This window comes from Macaca fascicularis, chromosome 13 (genome assembly GCF_037993035.2).
Source record: "Macaca fascicularis isolate 582-1 chromosome 13, T2T-MFA8v1.1".
NCBI lineage: Eukaryota > Metazoa > Chordata > Mammalia > Primates > Cercopithecidae > Macaca > Macaca fascicularis.
The window spans coordinates 36,779,941-36,795,351 of NC_088387.1; the positions used below are offsets into that span (position 1 = coordinate 36,779,941).

The window sequence follows — 15,411 nt, forward strand, 5'->3', positions numbered from 1 at the left end:
CTCTCTTCCTGTAAGGGGAGGTTAGATCTAGAGGCATGACTACACTCAGGTTTGAGGTTTTTTTTTCCTTTTTTTTTTGTTTTTTTTTTGAGACAGGGTCTCATTCTTTTGCCCAGGCTGGAGTGCAGTGGTTTGATTATGGCTCACTGCAGACTTGAACTTCTGGACTCAAGTAATCCTCCTGCCTCAGTCTCCCAAGCAGCTGGGATTACAGGCGTGTGTACCACACCTTGCTAATTTTTGTATTTTTTGTAGAGACAGGGTTTCGCCATCTTGCCCAGGCTAGCAGGTTTGTTTTACGGCAAGAATACTTCTTTGGTAGTACGTACTCCTATCAGGAAGCACACTATGATTGTCTTTCTTTTTTTGGATATTAGTGGCCATTGATGACTACTACATAGGACTATCCCTCCTTTAAATAGCTGAAAAAGAGTTTCTTTTGATCCTTGTACAAGATGGGGTTTCTGTCACAGTTTCAGATAAGGTTAGGTTGTTGGTCCTCTCTCCCAGATTTGTAAGAATTCTTTATTCCAGGCTTCTATAGTTTGGATGTTTGATCCCTCCAAATCTCATGTTGAGATTTGATCCCCAGTGTTGGAGATGCGGCTTAATGGAAGGTGTTTGGGTGATGGGGGTCAGATCCCTGATGAGTAGATTAATACTCCTTGGAATGGGGGGTGAGCTGTCACTTTATTAGTTCTTGCGAGAGCTGCTTAAAAAGAGTCTGGCGCCTCCCTCCCATCTTGCCTGCTTCCTCTCTTGCCATGGGACCTCTATGCACCAGCTCCCTTTTGCCTTCTGTTATGAGTGGAAGCACTTTAAGGCCCTCACCAGAAGCAGATGCTGGCACCAGCCTGCATAACCATGAGCCAAATAAACTTTTCTTTAAAGTTACTCAGCCTCAGGTATTCCTTTATAGCAACACAAACACAAACAAACTAAGACAGCTGGATTTTTTTTTTTTTTAATTGAGATGGGGGTTTCACTAGGTTGCCCAGGCTGGTGTTGAACTCTGGGGCTCAAGTGATCCTCCCACATTAGTCTCTTGAGTAGCTGGGCCTACAGGCACGTGATACCACACCTGGCCAGACAGCTGGATTTTTTTCAAAATAGAAGGTCAGTGATGATGAATTTAAAGCATTTGTATGTTCAAAACTGTCTTTATTCACTTCCCTTTTGGAAGATGGTTTGGTTGTGTTTTGAATTCTGGTTCAAAGGTATTTTCCCTCAACCCTTTGAAGCTGATTCTCCATTATCTTTTTATATGCACTGTGGATAATGAGAGTTGACTGGTATCAATCTGATTCTCATTCTCTGGGATTTCAGTTCCAGCATATATTATACATTGTCTCTTCTCTTTGGTTATTTTGAGAATTTTTTTTTAGTCTCTGACAGTCTTAAGTATCACTTTGGTATATCTAGGTTTCTTTGAAGATTTGATTACTTGTTGTATGTTGCTAAAAATCATTCCTTCCACTTTATGAGACCTCATAATCTAAGGATTCAAGTGTTTCTTTAGTTTTGGGAAATTACCAGCCATTATTTTTTCAAACATTCTCTCTCCTCCATTCTTTATTTTCTCCTTCCAGGTTGCCTAGAAAACTAGAAAAGTGTTGCAAATTCTGGCTCCTCCCACAGGGTCACTTCTTTCCCCTCTCACTATGCTGTATTCAAGGCGACTTTCCTAGTTCATTTTCTCTGTTCATTCTTCAGCTGTCCCTCAGTGTATCTGTTGAGGTGGCTTTCTTTCTGTCTGCTTTCTTTTTTCAGAGCTGTATCTCAGTTTCAGATCCACTCAGAGTTTTACATCAGGGCTTTCCATTTATTCATTTGTTTATTTATTTATTTGTGATGGAGTTTTCGCTCTTGTTACCTAGGCTGGAGTACAGTGGTCCAATCTCGGCTCACTGCAACCTCTGCCTCCCAAGTTCAAATGATTCTCCTGCCTCAGCTTCCCAAGTAGCTGCGAATACAGGCACCCGCCACCACGTAGGCTAATTTTTCGTATTTAGTAGAGACAGGGTTTCACTATGTTGGTCAGGCTAGTCTTGAACTCCTGACCTCAGGTGATTCACCCACCTCAGCCTCCCAAAGTGCTGGGATTAAAGAGGTGAGCCACCTCGCCCGGCCTATTCATTTATTTTAAAATCTCTTTTGTGATGAGTAAAAATGGATTTGGTGAGAAAAAGAAAGATTTTAGTGTCTATTCAGGCCACCATTTTGAAAGTGGAAGTCTCTGCTTGTTAAATTCTATTTTCTACTCCTTAGATTCTAATAGAAGCAATAATTAATTCTATAATCTTAATCTACAGTCAGAACAAATAGAATTTATAATTACCTTTATGAATTTTGTATGTTATAGGCGGCTTCATTTTAAGTCTAGTTAATTGGCCCAAGGGAGATCTTGGGCCAATTACAGCTTACTGTTTGGACTTTGATGGAACATTGCATTTGGTCATTATTTGAACTAATCTTAAGGACATCCTCACCTGTGGTTGAGAGTGTTCCTGCCCGGGCTCCTGTTTTATAAAGTGGGGAGTGGTAAAGTGTTGGGCTTGGCTCATAATTTTGTTGTGGTTCAAAATGCACCACAGGCAGCATTGGATTCATCTGTCCAGGCAATGCGTCCTCTACCACCATTTCCTTATCATCCCATCGAGAAGCATCCATGAACATCCCATGAACAAGAACACCATCCTCAGGAGAGGGCAACTGAAAGATACCCACAAGTCTCAAAGTGAGAGGGGGAAAAGGGATCAGCAGGTATGAGTCACTTCCTATGTCCCACATCCTCACCAGGTAATTCTAAAAAACACTCTATACATTGCTGTTATTATTCACATCTTAGAGAGGTCAATCTTGAGGCTCTGAGAGGCAAAAAAATGTAATAATAATGTAATGACTTTTCCCCTTTTCATGGGAGGTGGAGGAGTACTGAGATTATTGTCTGTTATTTTTAGCAAGGGTTTTCAAGGATTTGGATGCCCTCCTAGAAGAGAGGTTATATATCTGCAATAATATTTACAGAGTGTCCATGGAAAATTCCTTTTTGTTCTTTCTCTCTCTCTTTTTAAAATTATGCTTACTTTTAAATGTTTGTATTAAATAAGAAAGAGGGAGAGTGAGAAACCCTGCCCATCAGAGTCCTGTGATTGGATGTCTCCACCGGTGCACCTTTTTTTTTTTTTTTTTTTTTTTTTTTTTTTTTTTTTTGCCAATTGTGGGTATCTGAATCATTCTTCCTTAAACCCTGAGTGGATTTGGCCAATTCTGGCCCCAGGTCTTTGGATAATTGGAGCCTCATGTCTGCAGCCAGAGGACTAAGCAGTTTGGATAATATGTAGTGCATTTTATAGTGAATAAAAGGATGGTAAACTAAATTCTTTTTAGCTGGTCCTTGCTTTTTGGTGTCCTAAACTTTCTGTTTCTTGGGTGCAGCAGGGTGGGCCTTCCTGTTTTTGGGCTGCCACATATGTTTATGCAGATGTGCCTGAAAACTATCCTGCTACCTACCGGGTGTCCATCATCTGGGCATCCACCCAGAGGGAGCACCTTTTCCTATGCTGAGCCAAGGAGGCAAACGGGCTGACAGTGGTCTTGGCTGTTTGTAACAGAGATAAAGTTGTTTAAACACATACCCTGTGTTTAGACCAGTAAATGTGCCTGTCACATGACACTGGCTGTTTCCTTTACACCGCACTACAGGCCTGTCTCCTGGTCTGTTGGTGGCAGACATTTGCTAGGTGGGCCAGGAGACAGGCCAGCTAGACAGTCTGAGGTCTCCCCAGATCTCAGAGATTGCAAGGTATTCTCATGGCTCGGCACACATGACCCAAGCAGAGCCATGGTATGAACTGGGATGGGGTGGAGGGACAGAGCCCTGGTGGTCACTGTAAACTTATGTCTGTCAGAATCAGCCTCTGTGGCAGATGGAGTGTGCTGAGCATGGACCAGGGCAGGCTGGTCCTGGAAGCTCCAGTGGGGGCTTTAATGTGGGTGTTGCTTTGCCTCCCTGGAGCCTCAAGTTTTCCTTACATGGGAAACTTGATACCCTCTTCTTAAGACAAGAAGGATCTTAAAATAAGAAGAGGTGCAGACATGTCAACAATTGCTCCAGCACATACAGCTGGAGAAAGGCAGTGTCAGAATTCAAACTCAGGCTTGTCTAGTTTTTAAATCCTTGCTGTTAACTTCTTGCTATATTGATTCTGTAAGACGAAGAAGGTTACTAAAGGTAGCTAAAAAATAAAATAATATTGCTTTAAACGTATTTCTATAAATCAGACTAGTTTAGGCAGTTCCCATCTGGTCGTTGCTAATTGGGGAGCTTATCTTGGAGGTGTGATTACTACCCTGCCCTTCCTGCTCCTGCCGACGGGAGGTGGTGGCAGTGGGGCATGGGAGGTTGTCTGAAATCTTCAAGGACAGTGGGATAGAAGCTGCTTTGCCATAACAGCCAGGTGGACAATACCTCCATGTCCATGGGCAGTTCTTGTCCAAATTGCACTGTCTTGGCAGCTTCTATCACTGCAGCTTGATCCCGATAGGTGGGAATTACGTTGTATTTGAAACTTAGCTCATCTATAGGCAAATTGTATTTTCGAGCATGATTTTGAAGAGTTCCTGTAATTATGAAAATCAGAAAGCCGTGTTCAAAACAACACTGCTACTCCCCAGGCACTCCCCCTTCACACAAACCAGGCTGCCCTGGCATTAGAGAGCCTTCCCACTACAGAGAAAACCCAACTCTTAATATCTTCCTCTGAGTTAGTTCACAGGGTCAGGAAGCCTGTGGGTCATGTTGGGAGGTAAGGGCCCAAAGGATGGACAAGCTCTGGTCCTGGTTGGGAAGGGAGGGAAGAAGGCCAGTATGCAGTGCATTGCCCTGACATAAGGGAGACAAATGAGTGAGGCAGTTTCCGAGCCCAATCTCGCTAACTTTAGGATTTTGCTCAGCTTGTTTTATATGGGCTGTTTAATAGGTATTAAGAATGAGAGAGATGAAGGGCTTGGGTCATTAGCATCGAGTTGCTCACAGGCTCTAGCCCCTTCTGAAGGGGCTAGATTCCCCAAGGGCTGATGGAAGCACATCAAGAGAATTTCTCAGAGGGAGGGAAGCTGCTCACAGCTGGGGCCTGAGCAGGTGGACAGCAGATGACGCCCTTGAGCGCAGGTCACATGGGGAACTGAGGCACACTGTGTTCATGGAGGCAGCAGTGCCTGCACTTATGTAACTTGAGAGGGGCAGGGATTAGGTTGCTGGGGAACATCTGCTATCTCTGTCATCTTTCCTCTGTCCCACACAAGTGAGGAAGAGCAGGACCTTGTTAGATTGCCCTATGATCAATAGCCTCATTGTTAAAGCATTAGCAGCCATGTCATTTCCCCAGGAGCTCAAAACCCTGTGTATGACAATCCATGGCCTTTCCTGTGGGGTTTTTCTAGGGGAAGTGCTGGTACCTGTTAGAAATCCTTGAGGAAAGAAGAAACCGGAGATCCAGTAGGACTTAGGCTGTCCTCTTTTGAGCCATAACTGAAGGAGAAACATACTCATAATAAACGTTATTTCTGGGATGGAATTTGTTTTCTAAAGCAAAGTCCTATTTGGGGAGAGTTTCTCAGGAGGCAGAAACTAAAGCAGCCCTGAGTTAGTCACCACCCCCATTTCACTGCCTGCCCCGTTCCCCTTCCTGTTCTGCCAGCCTGATGACTGTGGACCCAGAGCCTGGTTATTGTGGGGTATGTGAGAGGGAGACAGCAGCAAAATTATCTGGGGTTTGGACTCATCTCAGTTGGTCTGTACCTCACTGTGGGGTCCCATGAATTAGAGCTGAAACCCCAATTAATTAAAGTGGAACTAAAGTGGAATGTGGGGATGAGTGCCTAGGGCAAACGATATTATAATCAGTATGAGATGTGTAAAGTGATGCCATTCTGGACATTTCTTTTTCTCTGGGCTCAGATTATCCATCAGTGACTGTGGATATCTTTAGCCAGTGCTTCTTAGGGACCTTAGGCCAACTATGCCATCAGACTCATCGAAACCCAGTGAAAGAAATTTTCTTACATCCACAAATGAGGTCCTCAGGATAAGGTCTTTGACCCACGACCCTAGTGGCTTCAGGGATGGGTAGGCTGTGTTGGACCACAGAGCGGGAACCTGGTTGTTGAGGAAACTGTTATACACTTTTTCCATTTCTTCAGACATCACCACGAATCCAGCGATGGCTTTGTTGAGTGTTTCCAGAGAAGTCTGAAAGAACAGAAAACGGGTTAGTGGCCTTTGTAGATGTCATTATCCAGTGTCAGTGACACACATTCATGACAGCAGGTGCTGCCTTGCCCGGAGGTGCCACTTGGCTGGGTTCTGTTCTCTGTGCACACTGTCTGCTTCCCAGACCCTCCAATATTTCATGCATTATTACAATATGTGACCGTTGTGGTGTAACACTTGAGGGTGGCAGTTGATAGTAGAGTCCAATGCGGTGGAAAGAAGGAAGCAGAAATGTCTCCTGAAGCCTGGAGAAGCGGCTGGGAGAAATGCCACTGTCCAGCACTCTTCCAGGCCAAAAGAAAAATAGGTCTGACTGTGATTTGGGAACCACAGAGTGTGAGGAGGAGGGGGAGATGGGGAGTGAGAACCACCTCATCTCTGCTCAGGGGGTTCCCCCAACCCCCAGAGTTAGTGCAGAAAGAGGAGATTCTTTTTTTTTTTTTTTTTTGAGATAGAGTCTTGCTCTGTCACCAGGCTGGAGTGCAGTGGTGTGATCTCGGATCACTGCAACCTCTACCTCCTGGGTTCAAGTGATTCTCCTGCCTCAGTGTGCCAAGCAGTTGGGATTACAGGCATGCACCACCATGCCCAGATAATTTTTGTATTTTTAAAGGGGTTTTGCCATGTTGGCCAGGCTGGTCTCGAACTCCTGACCTTAGGAGATCTGCCCACCTTGACCTCCCAACATGCTGGGATTACAGGTGTGAGCCACCGCGCCTGGCTGGAAAGGGGAGAGTCTTAGATGACACTAATCTTCTAGTTGGCATCAGATGGTCTCCTTGTACTGGAAACACCTCCTTAAATCATGTCTCGTAGCCTCTCCTCCTCTCACCAGAAGATGGAGGCAGGCAGTAGTCCTGGGAGACACTGGGCTGGAGTGGAGTACAGGGCGATGTTTGCCACCTGGCTAAAGACGAGCGAGTGCATATAGGTGGGTTATGGCCCTCACGGTTGCAGTGTTGTGAAAACTGCCATATACTGGGAAAATATAATAGGAAGATATTAGAGGCAAAATTTATGTTGACTAAGCAACCAAATAAGGACTGGGACCACATGCACAGCGTCTTAGCGACAGGCACTGTGTGGATAAAACAAGGCTACACATCCTTCCATTCTTTCATAGGTTTACTTGTTGGTTCCCTTCTCCCTGTACCTCTTTTCACAAGAGGCAGCGGTAGAAAAAAGAAGTGTTTTACTTAGATTTGTCCTTAGGATCTGAGGAACCATCTGCAGCAGAGTGCAGGAAAGAGGCCCTTAGCCAGAGCCAAGACCATCCTCCATGGTAGACCTGGAAATAGGAAGAAGTAGCAGGAGACTCATCTAAAATCCTGAAAGAACACAAAAAATGACAGAGGTGGAGGGAGCAGACTGCTGAGACCTTCAAGGTCTGCTTGAAATAGAAAGAGGTCATATTGCAGTCGATTCTCCCAAAGGAGGCAGCCAACACACAGATGTATTAAATGGGAGAAAGAGTACTTCAAAGGCCTTCCTTCCCCTATGGCTCGGAAGCCTACACAGGGTGGCCTTGTCACTCCCAGGACCTGCCCTATCCCACAGTTCTGTCTGGAGGAGAGTGGGTTAGCCAGGATGGCATTCCTGGGTGCTGCTCCTTCCCCTGGCTTTCGTATTGCCACTACAGTACTGTCTGGCTGTTCCCAAGGGGAAGGGAAGGTGAGGCTGGGAACAAAGCCAGGGCAAAGCAGGACCAGGCCTTGTGGTCTAGGACTAGAGGTCAGGTGAGGAAGGCCTCTGGCACAGGCACAGCATGCCATGGTGGGCACCTCCCTTCTGATGGGAATGCTTGGCTGTGGTTCCTGATGGCCCTGCAGGCCACCTGTCCCTGGGCTCCTCCCCTTACGCTTCCATTAGGTGAATTCCTCTGTTAGTGGTGGACTGGGGTTTGTTTGACCAGAAAAAGTGACCAAAGGAGACCTGAGAGTCACATTTGTTCACCTGTACATTCAAATATTCGTGGAAGATTTAGTATGCCAATTACTAAGGAAACAAAGACGACGAATGTAACAGCTCCCTTGTTTTAAAGAAATTCTTTGTTAGAGTAGCCATACTCATAGGTGGGAAACTACAAAAAGTGTAATGAATACAGTGGTGGATGCAGAGACCTGAGATGACAGGGCCTTGAGGATGGGACCCTAACTCATCTGGCAGTAGAGGGAAGGGCTGGTCTCCAGGAAGACATAATGGAGGAAGTGACATCTGGTCTTATCTTCAAGTGGGTGAAAGTTCATGATGTGGAAAGGGCAAGACATGAGTAGCATCCATCTCCTGGTGTTCCTCAAAACAACAGCACTTCCTTAGTGTTAGCTGGGCACAGAGCACCCCATCTAAAGACTCCTTTCCCAGCCACACTTGCAGCTGGGGTGTGGCCATGTGACCAAGTTTTGGCTAATGGGATATAAGAGGAAAAGATGTACACTACCACTGGATCACATTTTTATAAGGAAGCTGCTTTTCCTTGCTCTCTCTTTCCTACTTCCCACTGGCTGGCAAAAGGGGACAATTGGGGCAGCCACCTTAGACCCAGACACGGAAGTTGTCTTTTGAGACTGGAAGAGCCAACCTGTTTATCCCTGGATGAGCTCACAAAGCAGAATTAACTACCTGCCCTAGACAGAGCTCCCTCGGGACTGTTAGGGGAGAGTAAAGTGAATTTTTATCTTGTTTTGGACTATGTTATGGGGGTCTTTATCATAGTAGCTTAGTCTGTACCCCAATTCATTCAATATAGAAGGAAATAAGCCCTGACCCGGCAACCTGACCAGGAGACTGAGAGAGGAGAGAGACTTAGCTTGCTGACTTTGGTGCATACCTGACTAGATGCCACAGTCCCAAGGTGAAGACCACATACTCAGCTGATCCAGGGTCCACCTAACCAACAAGCCTAGGTATTGCCAGCCAAGCAGCCACATCCAGAGACTTTGCCTTTCTGATGGGGAACAGTAATGATCTTTAGCGGTAAAAGATCTCTCCCAGTTCTCCCCCAATCTTATCCCCAAGTCTTGACCTTGAAGTAGGTGTTTGGTTCCCTGATTAGCGGTAACACTTTTCCTGTTAATGCTCAATATTTGCTAATAGTTATTCTTTTTCTCTTATCGAAGTTACGCACAGAGAAACTAGGAAGGCCTTTGACCATCATTATCAATGCAAGGCAATGCAGAGAGAAACTATCTATGAACATAAAGCAGAAGATCAAACAGGTGTTTGCAAATTTTAGCGGCATTAAAATCATCCGGAGAGTTTATTTAAAATTCATATTCCCAGGCTCTGCTTCAAGAAATTCTAACTCAGTAGGTCTTGAGTGGGATCAAGGAATCCACATGCTGAACACACCACAGGGGACTCTAATGCAGGCATTCTGTGGCCCGCACTGACAGATTCTGGTTTTCACGGTCTTGCCTAAAGACTATGTTATTAAATGCAAACTAGACATTAGGAACAAGCACTGAATTACTCTTAATTGAGTGCTTAGGTCTCTGATCAATTTCTAGTGAGTCAACAGAATCTAAGGGTGTAAGGATAAAGAGGATACTGAGAATTTGTAATGTTACATATTCACTCCATCGTTATTAGAAAATGGGAATACAGATTCATTAGAGAAGGATAAAATCATTTTTAGACTCATTGGACTTGAAGAGTTGTTAGTGTATCCAAATGGAAATGCCGAAGTGATAGGAACGGAAGAATTTCGTATCATACAATTCTCTACAAAGCTTTGATGCTCAATAGCAATGATGAAAGTAAGCTCTCATACGTGAATTAACTTCAGCAGGTTGTTAAACCGGTCCACTTCCTGTCCAAGAACAGTGGTCAAGGAGTTCAGGCGTCCTTGAGGATCCTTGACGAAAAGGCCCTCAGAAGCACCCTCCATTTCCAGTTTTTCTGAAACATACACAGTGATTCCTCAGGCTAGTCATCATTGATTTGTTCTCACAATATTGCTAAGGCAATGTGCTTATCTTAACATTTTAAAAAAGCCAGCTTTTCTCATTGTTTAAGCCAGACACATAGCATTTAAATGTGACATTTCTATAATTTAGAATGCTTTTGTGATTCACCTGTGTTTATATACAAGCAATCACAGAAAATTAAGCTTAAATTCATTTGTATCAGGACATATATATATATATATAAAGTGTATATATATATATATACATACACATATACTTTTTTTTCCTCAAACACTAAACCATTGCATTTCATTTCTTCCCTTAAAGCATGTTCCCCATGGGTATTTTCATCTTCCCAGCCAGTTTGAGCTATGTGGTCTACGGCAATGGGACAGGAGAAGTAGGTTCTTGTTGCTTAAGTGAGATCATAGAAAGACTGGCTGTGCTAATGTAGAAGGAGGACTGGAAAAAGGAAGGAGAAGCCTGCTCATTTTCATTCTGGTTGACTGTGGGGAGGAGGTGAGGGGTTGAGAGGGAAGAGGATGAAATGGAAGGTCAGTATGGCTCAGTGGTATCTGCAAGTTTGATGAGGGGTTTGAAAGGTTTCCAATGTGGAATGAGGGGGGTTGGCAGGAGGGCACAGGAAAGTGTGCCTGGCTTTGGCTGATTGGGAGGCAGAGCCCTGAAGGGTTCAGTGGCAAATGCTAGCAGGACAAAGCGGTTGCCTGGCAGATAAGGAACATTCCAGAGACTAGACGGTCCAGGGACCCTGAGTCTCCCCTTCTACCATACAAGTGTTTAAATCTCCCACCTCCCTGCTCACCTGCACTGAATAGAAAAGGTTGGGGGCAGGAGACTGAGAGAGAGAGAGAGAGAGAGAGACTTAGTGTTTATCCCATGTTACTGGGCATTATTTAAAGGGACTGATTGCATTATTAAACAGGCTCATGGTTCAAACTGGATGGAAAATGTAGCTCTTCTTTCTCCCTACAATCCACCAAATGCAGGCTCAGATGAAAATGATATGAGCTACGAAAGAGGAAGGAACGGCCTTTTCCTTGCGTATTTGCAAGAAGTATGTGTAAACAAACGACTATGACGTACATATATCAAATTCCTTCTTGACCACACACATTTGGCTGCTGGACAAAAATCCCTCAGCAGTGCCAACGAGTCTAATCCCTTGGGTCCACAGTGCTGTGGTTACATGTCCCTGGTCTTCTCTTCCCACCATTCCTCTCAGGGCTATTTCAAACTCTCAATTCTTTTGCTGAGCCAATTGCTTTCCTGTCCCCTCAGTCTCAGCAGATGATCTGCTTAGCATTTCACAGTAAAAGTACAAGCTTTATGAAGCCTGGAGAGAAAAACCTCCTAGGTGTCAATGGGATTCTACCAAACAAGTGCACGGTCTCTGCAGCTATCCATTCATCTCTCCATCCTTTTCCCAACCAGCACTCCATCTTGTATTTATTGATCTTATATTTATTGACTGTTTGCTTCAACAACAGAATTCTCTAACCAAGCAGACATTCTCTTGAGGGCTTGCTTCTAGGAGGCAGATAACTGACTTCTGAAACCACAAGGCTCCTTTTATTCCAGGGGCTTAAGGGCACTGGCAAGACTCAGTTGCTGTTTTTTTCTGTCCCAATTTTCTTTTTCCTATAATGACATCTCTTCCAACCATGAATAACTAAGACATCTAAATCTCCTACCGATTAAGAAAAGTGTTAAAATAGATCTCTTGTGATCATTCAGGAAGACTCTTTCACTTATCAGAAAGCAAGGTGAAAGTAATTTAGCCATGTCTTCTAAATGGAGAAAAAATTGAAATGGATTCTAGAGCAGGACTGTCCAGTAGAGCTTTTAATGATGATGGAAGTGTTCTCTCTCTGTCCTGTCCAATGATAGCACTCGAAATGTGACTGGTGCAAATGAGGACATGAATTTTAAATTATATTAAATTTAAATTTAGGTAGCCATATGTGGCTAGGGGCTATTTTCTTGCACAGCACAGGTCTAGAGACAGTAGAATAACGAAATCAAGGGAAGCTCAGGAAAAAGTCTGGTTAAAGTTACGTTGAGCTGGAAACCAATTTCCTCCTAATGCTTCTGGCAGTTGAGATGCTGAGATGCTGTAAGCTTCTAGTCTATAAATGAAGAGCTCCATGTCAAAAGAGCTCTTTAGGTTAAAGAAAGTCTACATAATAAGCAGGTTTTGACATCTGTTTATCACTCAGTTCTCTGAGTGTATTCCTAAAATTCCTATTACATACAAATTCCTAGAATTATTTATTACCTGGAACTCTGGCCTGGATGGAGGCAACAAGTTCTTGAACAATTTCATCATTGCTTTTTCCCTCTCCACCAGTAGATGACCTTGGCTGAACCTCAAGTATGGTGTTGATTAAAGTGTTGGTCTCTTTGTACTGTAACGGCAGTAAGAGACAGAACAGTGAACACTCAAATTCTCAAAAAATACATTTGCAGCACATATAATTATTTACAAAAGTAAAGGCAGCTCTCGAAAACAATACTATTTCTTTTCACTTTCTTTTATTGTGGTAAGAACAATTACATGAGATCTACCCTCTTAACAAATTTAAAGTGTGGAAGACAGTAATTACTGCTGACTACAGGTACAATGTTGCACAAAAGATTTCTAGCCCTGATTCATCTTGCTTGACTGCAACTTTATGCCTGTTGATTAGTAACTCCCCATTTCCCCCTCTCCCCAGCCCCTGGCAACTACCATTCTACTCTTTAATTCTATGAATTTGACTATTTTAGATAACTCCATAAAAGTTAAATCATGCAGTATTTGTCTTTTTGTGACTGGCTTAAAGAAATTTTATTTTTTATCTTGAAGGTAGAGTTGGTAAAATGTGGTCATTGGAAGTGCCTAGTACATAGTTGTTACTGTCATACTAAACATTTTTTTGTTGAGCAACAGTGTAAATGTACTTAATGGGCCAGGCCCAGTGGCTCATGCCTGTAATCCCAACACTTTGGGTGGTCAAGGCAGGAAGACTGCTTTAGCTCAAAAGGGATTGCTTTAGCCCAAGAGTTTGAGACTAGAATGGGCAACATGGTAAGTCTCTGTCCCTACAAAAAAAAAAAAAAAAAAAAAAAAATTAGCTGGGTGTGGTGGTGTGCACCTGTGGTCCTAGTTACTTGGGAGGCTGAATGGGGAATAGCTGGAGCCCAGGAGTTAGAAGCTGTGGTGAACTATGATCTCACCACTGCACTCTAGCCAGGGCAACAGAGGGAGGCCCTATTTCAAAAGGAAAGAAAAGAAAAATAAATACATAAATAAATGTACTTAATGCCACTGAACTGTATGCTTAAAAATGATTAAAATGTACGTTTTCTGTTATATATATTTTACTACAATAAAGAATGGTTAAACATTTTTAAGTTGATCAGTTGAAAGAAATTATGAAAGTGAGGGAAAAATCATGAGAACACAGTTTCAGGTCATTCTTTTATTCAATTAACCTTTTTTTTAATTAGAAAAATATGGCTTATTACACAAAAATTTGAAGATAGAAAAATACAAAGAAAAAATACTCATGATACTTACTTTCCAGATATAATTACTTATAATGAAGTAATATTTAACTAAATAAACTATAGTTTACTTCAACTTGGACACTTTCTGTATAATAATTACTTATAAAGAAGTAATATTTAACTAAATAAACTATAGTTTACTTCAACTTGGACACTTTCTGTATATATGTGCATATGGTTTGCAAAATTGAGCTAATAAATTTATGTAATATTAATTCATTTTCAATATTATGAGTCTTCTAGTATCACTGAAAAATCCTCATTAACCATGCTTTAAGTGACTAAGTGATAATTTAAGGGACAATGTGATACTAATTATGGTATAAATGCACCATAATTAATATGAGTTACTTATCTATTTTTTGGAAATTTCTAGTTTTTTGATTTTATTAGACTTTTTTTTTGAGATGGAGTCTCACTCTGTTGCTCAGGCTGGAGTGCTGTTGCTCAGGCTGGAGTTGCTCTTGGCTCACTGCAACCTCTTCCTTCAGGCTCAAGCGATTCTGTCTCAGCCTCCAAGTAGCTGGGATTACAGGCACCCGTCACCATGCCTGGCTAATTTTTACAGTTTTAGTAGAGACAGGGTTTCACCGTGTTGGCCAGGCTGGTCCTGAACGCCTAGCCTCAAGTGACTCACCTGCTTTGGCCTCCCAAAGTGCTGGGATTACAAGTGTGAGCCACCACACCCAGCCGATCTTATTACACTTGGGGAATAGAATATGTTTGTATGAATTTCATCCACCATTTTTGAAATTCTTTAAATGATAGATTAAGTAGAGGCAATACTTTAAAACTGGGTATTACCATATTAATTTCTAAAAACATTGTATCAATTTATATTTCCAACAATAGTGTATCATAAAGCCTGTCTTTCTATGTCTTTGCAAGAATTAATATTATTACTTAAACAAATGTTTCTAATTTAATAGATAAAATAGTTTCTCATTTTTTGCACTTCTTTAAGAAATTAAATCTTGAAAAATATGTTCATTGACCATCTATATTACTCCTTTATGAATTATTCATGTTTTTTGCACATCTTTGAATTTTAGCATTTTATTATTTATTAATTTATAAGATAATTCTATAATATGGAAAGCTAACTTTTCAGTTTTTGTTTCAAAAAAATTTTGATTTACCACTTGTCTTAATTTTTTAAAAAGCATTTTAGATTCAGAGGGTACATGTGCAGGTTTGTTACATGGATGTGTTGCATGGTGCTGAGGTTTGGGCTTCTATTGAACTTCATCACCCAAATAGTGAACATAGTATCTAACAGGTTGTTTTTCAACTCTTTTCTTCCTTCCTTTTCCTCCCTTTTGGAGTCCCCAGTGTCTATTGTTCCCATCTTTATGTCCATGTGTACCCAGTGTTTAGCTTCCACTTGTAAGTGAGAACATGCAGTATTTGGTTTTCTGTTTCTGCATTAATTCACTTTGGATAATGGCCTCCAGCTGCATCAATTTGCTACAAAGAACATGATTTCATTTTATTTTTGTGACTGTGTAGTATTCCATGGTGTGTATGTACCACATTTTCCTTGTCCAGCCCACTGTTGATGGGCACCTATGTTGATCCTATGTCTTTGCTATTGTGAATAGAACTACAAACATATGAGTGCATGTGTTTTTTTTTGTAGAATGGTTTATTTTCCTTTGAGTT

The 15,411-nt window shown here is 42.3% G+C and overlaps 1 protein-coding gene across 1 annotated transcript in view; it reads right to left on the reverse strand.

Moving 5' to 3' along the window:
* DNAH6 (dynein axonemal heavy chain 6) overlaps positions 1 to 15,411 on the reverse strand; it is a 367,549-nt gene that overhangs the window by 998 nt on the left and 351,140 nt on the right. The window contains exons 71-76 of the mRNA XM_005575454.5: positions 12,476 to 12,605; positions 10,044 to 10,171; positions 6,068 to 6,253; positions 5,461 to 5,533; positions 4,472 to 4,623; positions 2,490 to 2,712 (exon numbers count right to left, since the gene is read on the reverse strand). Coding sequence (XP_005575511.2) covers positions 2,490 to 2,712; positions 4,472 to 4,623; positions 5,461 to 5,533; positions 6,068 to 6,253; positions 10,044 to 10,171; positions 12,476 to 12,605 — 892 coding nt within the window. The remainder of the gene's footprint in view (positions 1 to 2,489; positions 2,713 to 4,471; positions 4,624 to 5,460; positions 5,534 to 6,067; positions 6,254 to 10,043; positions 10,172 to 12,475; positions 12,606 to 15,411) is intronic.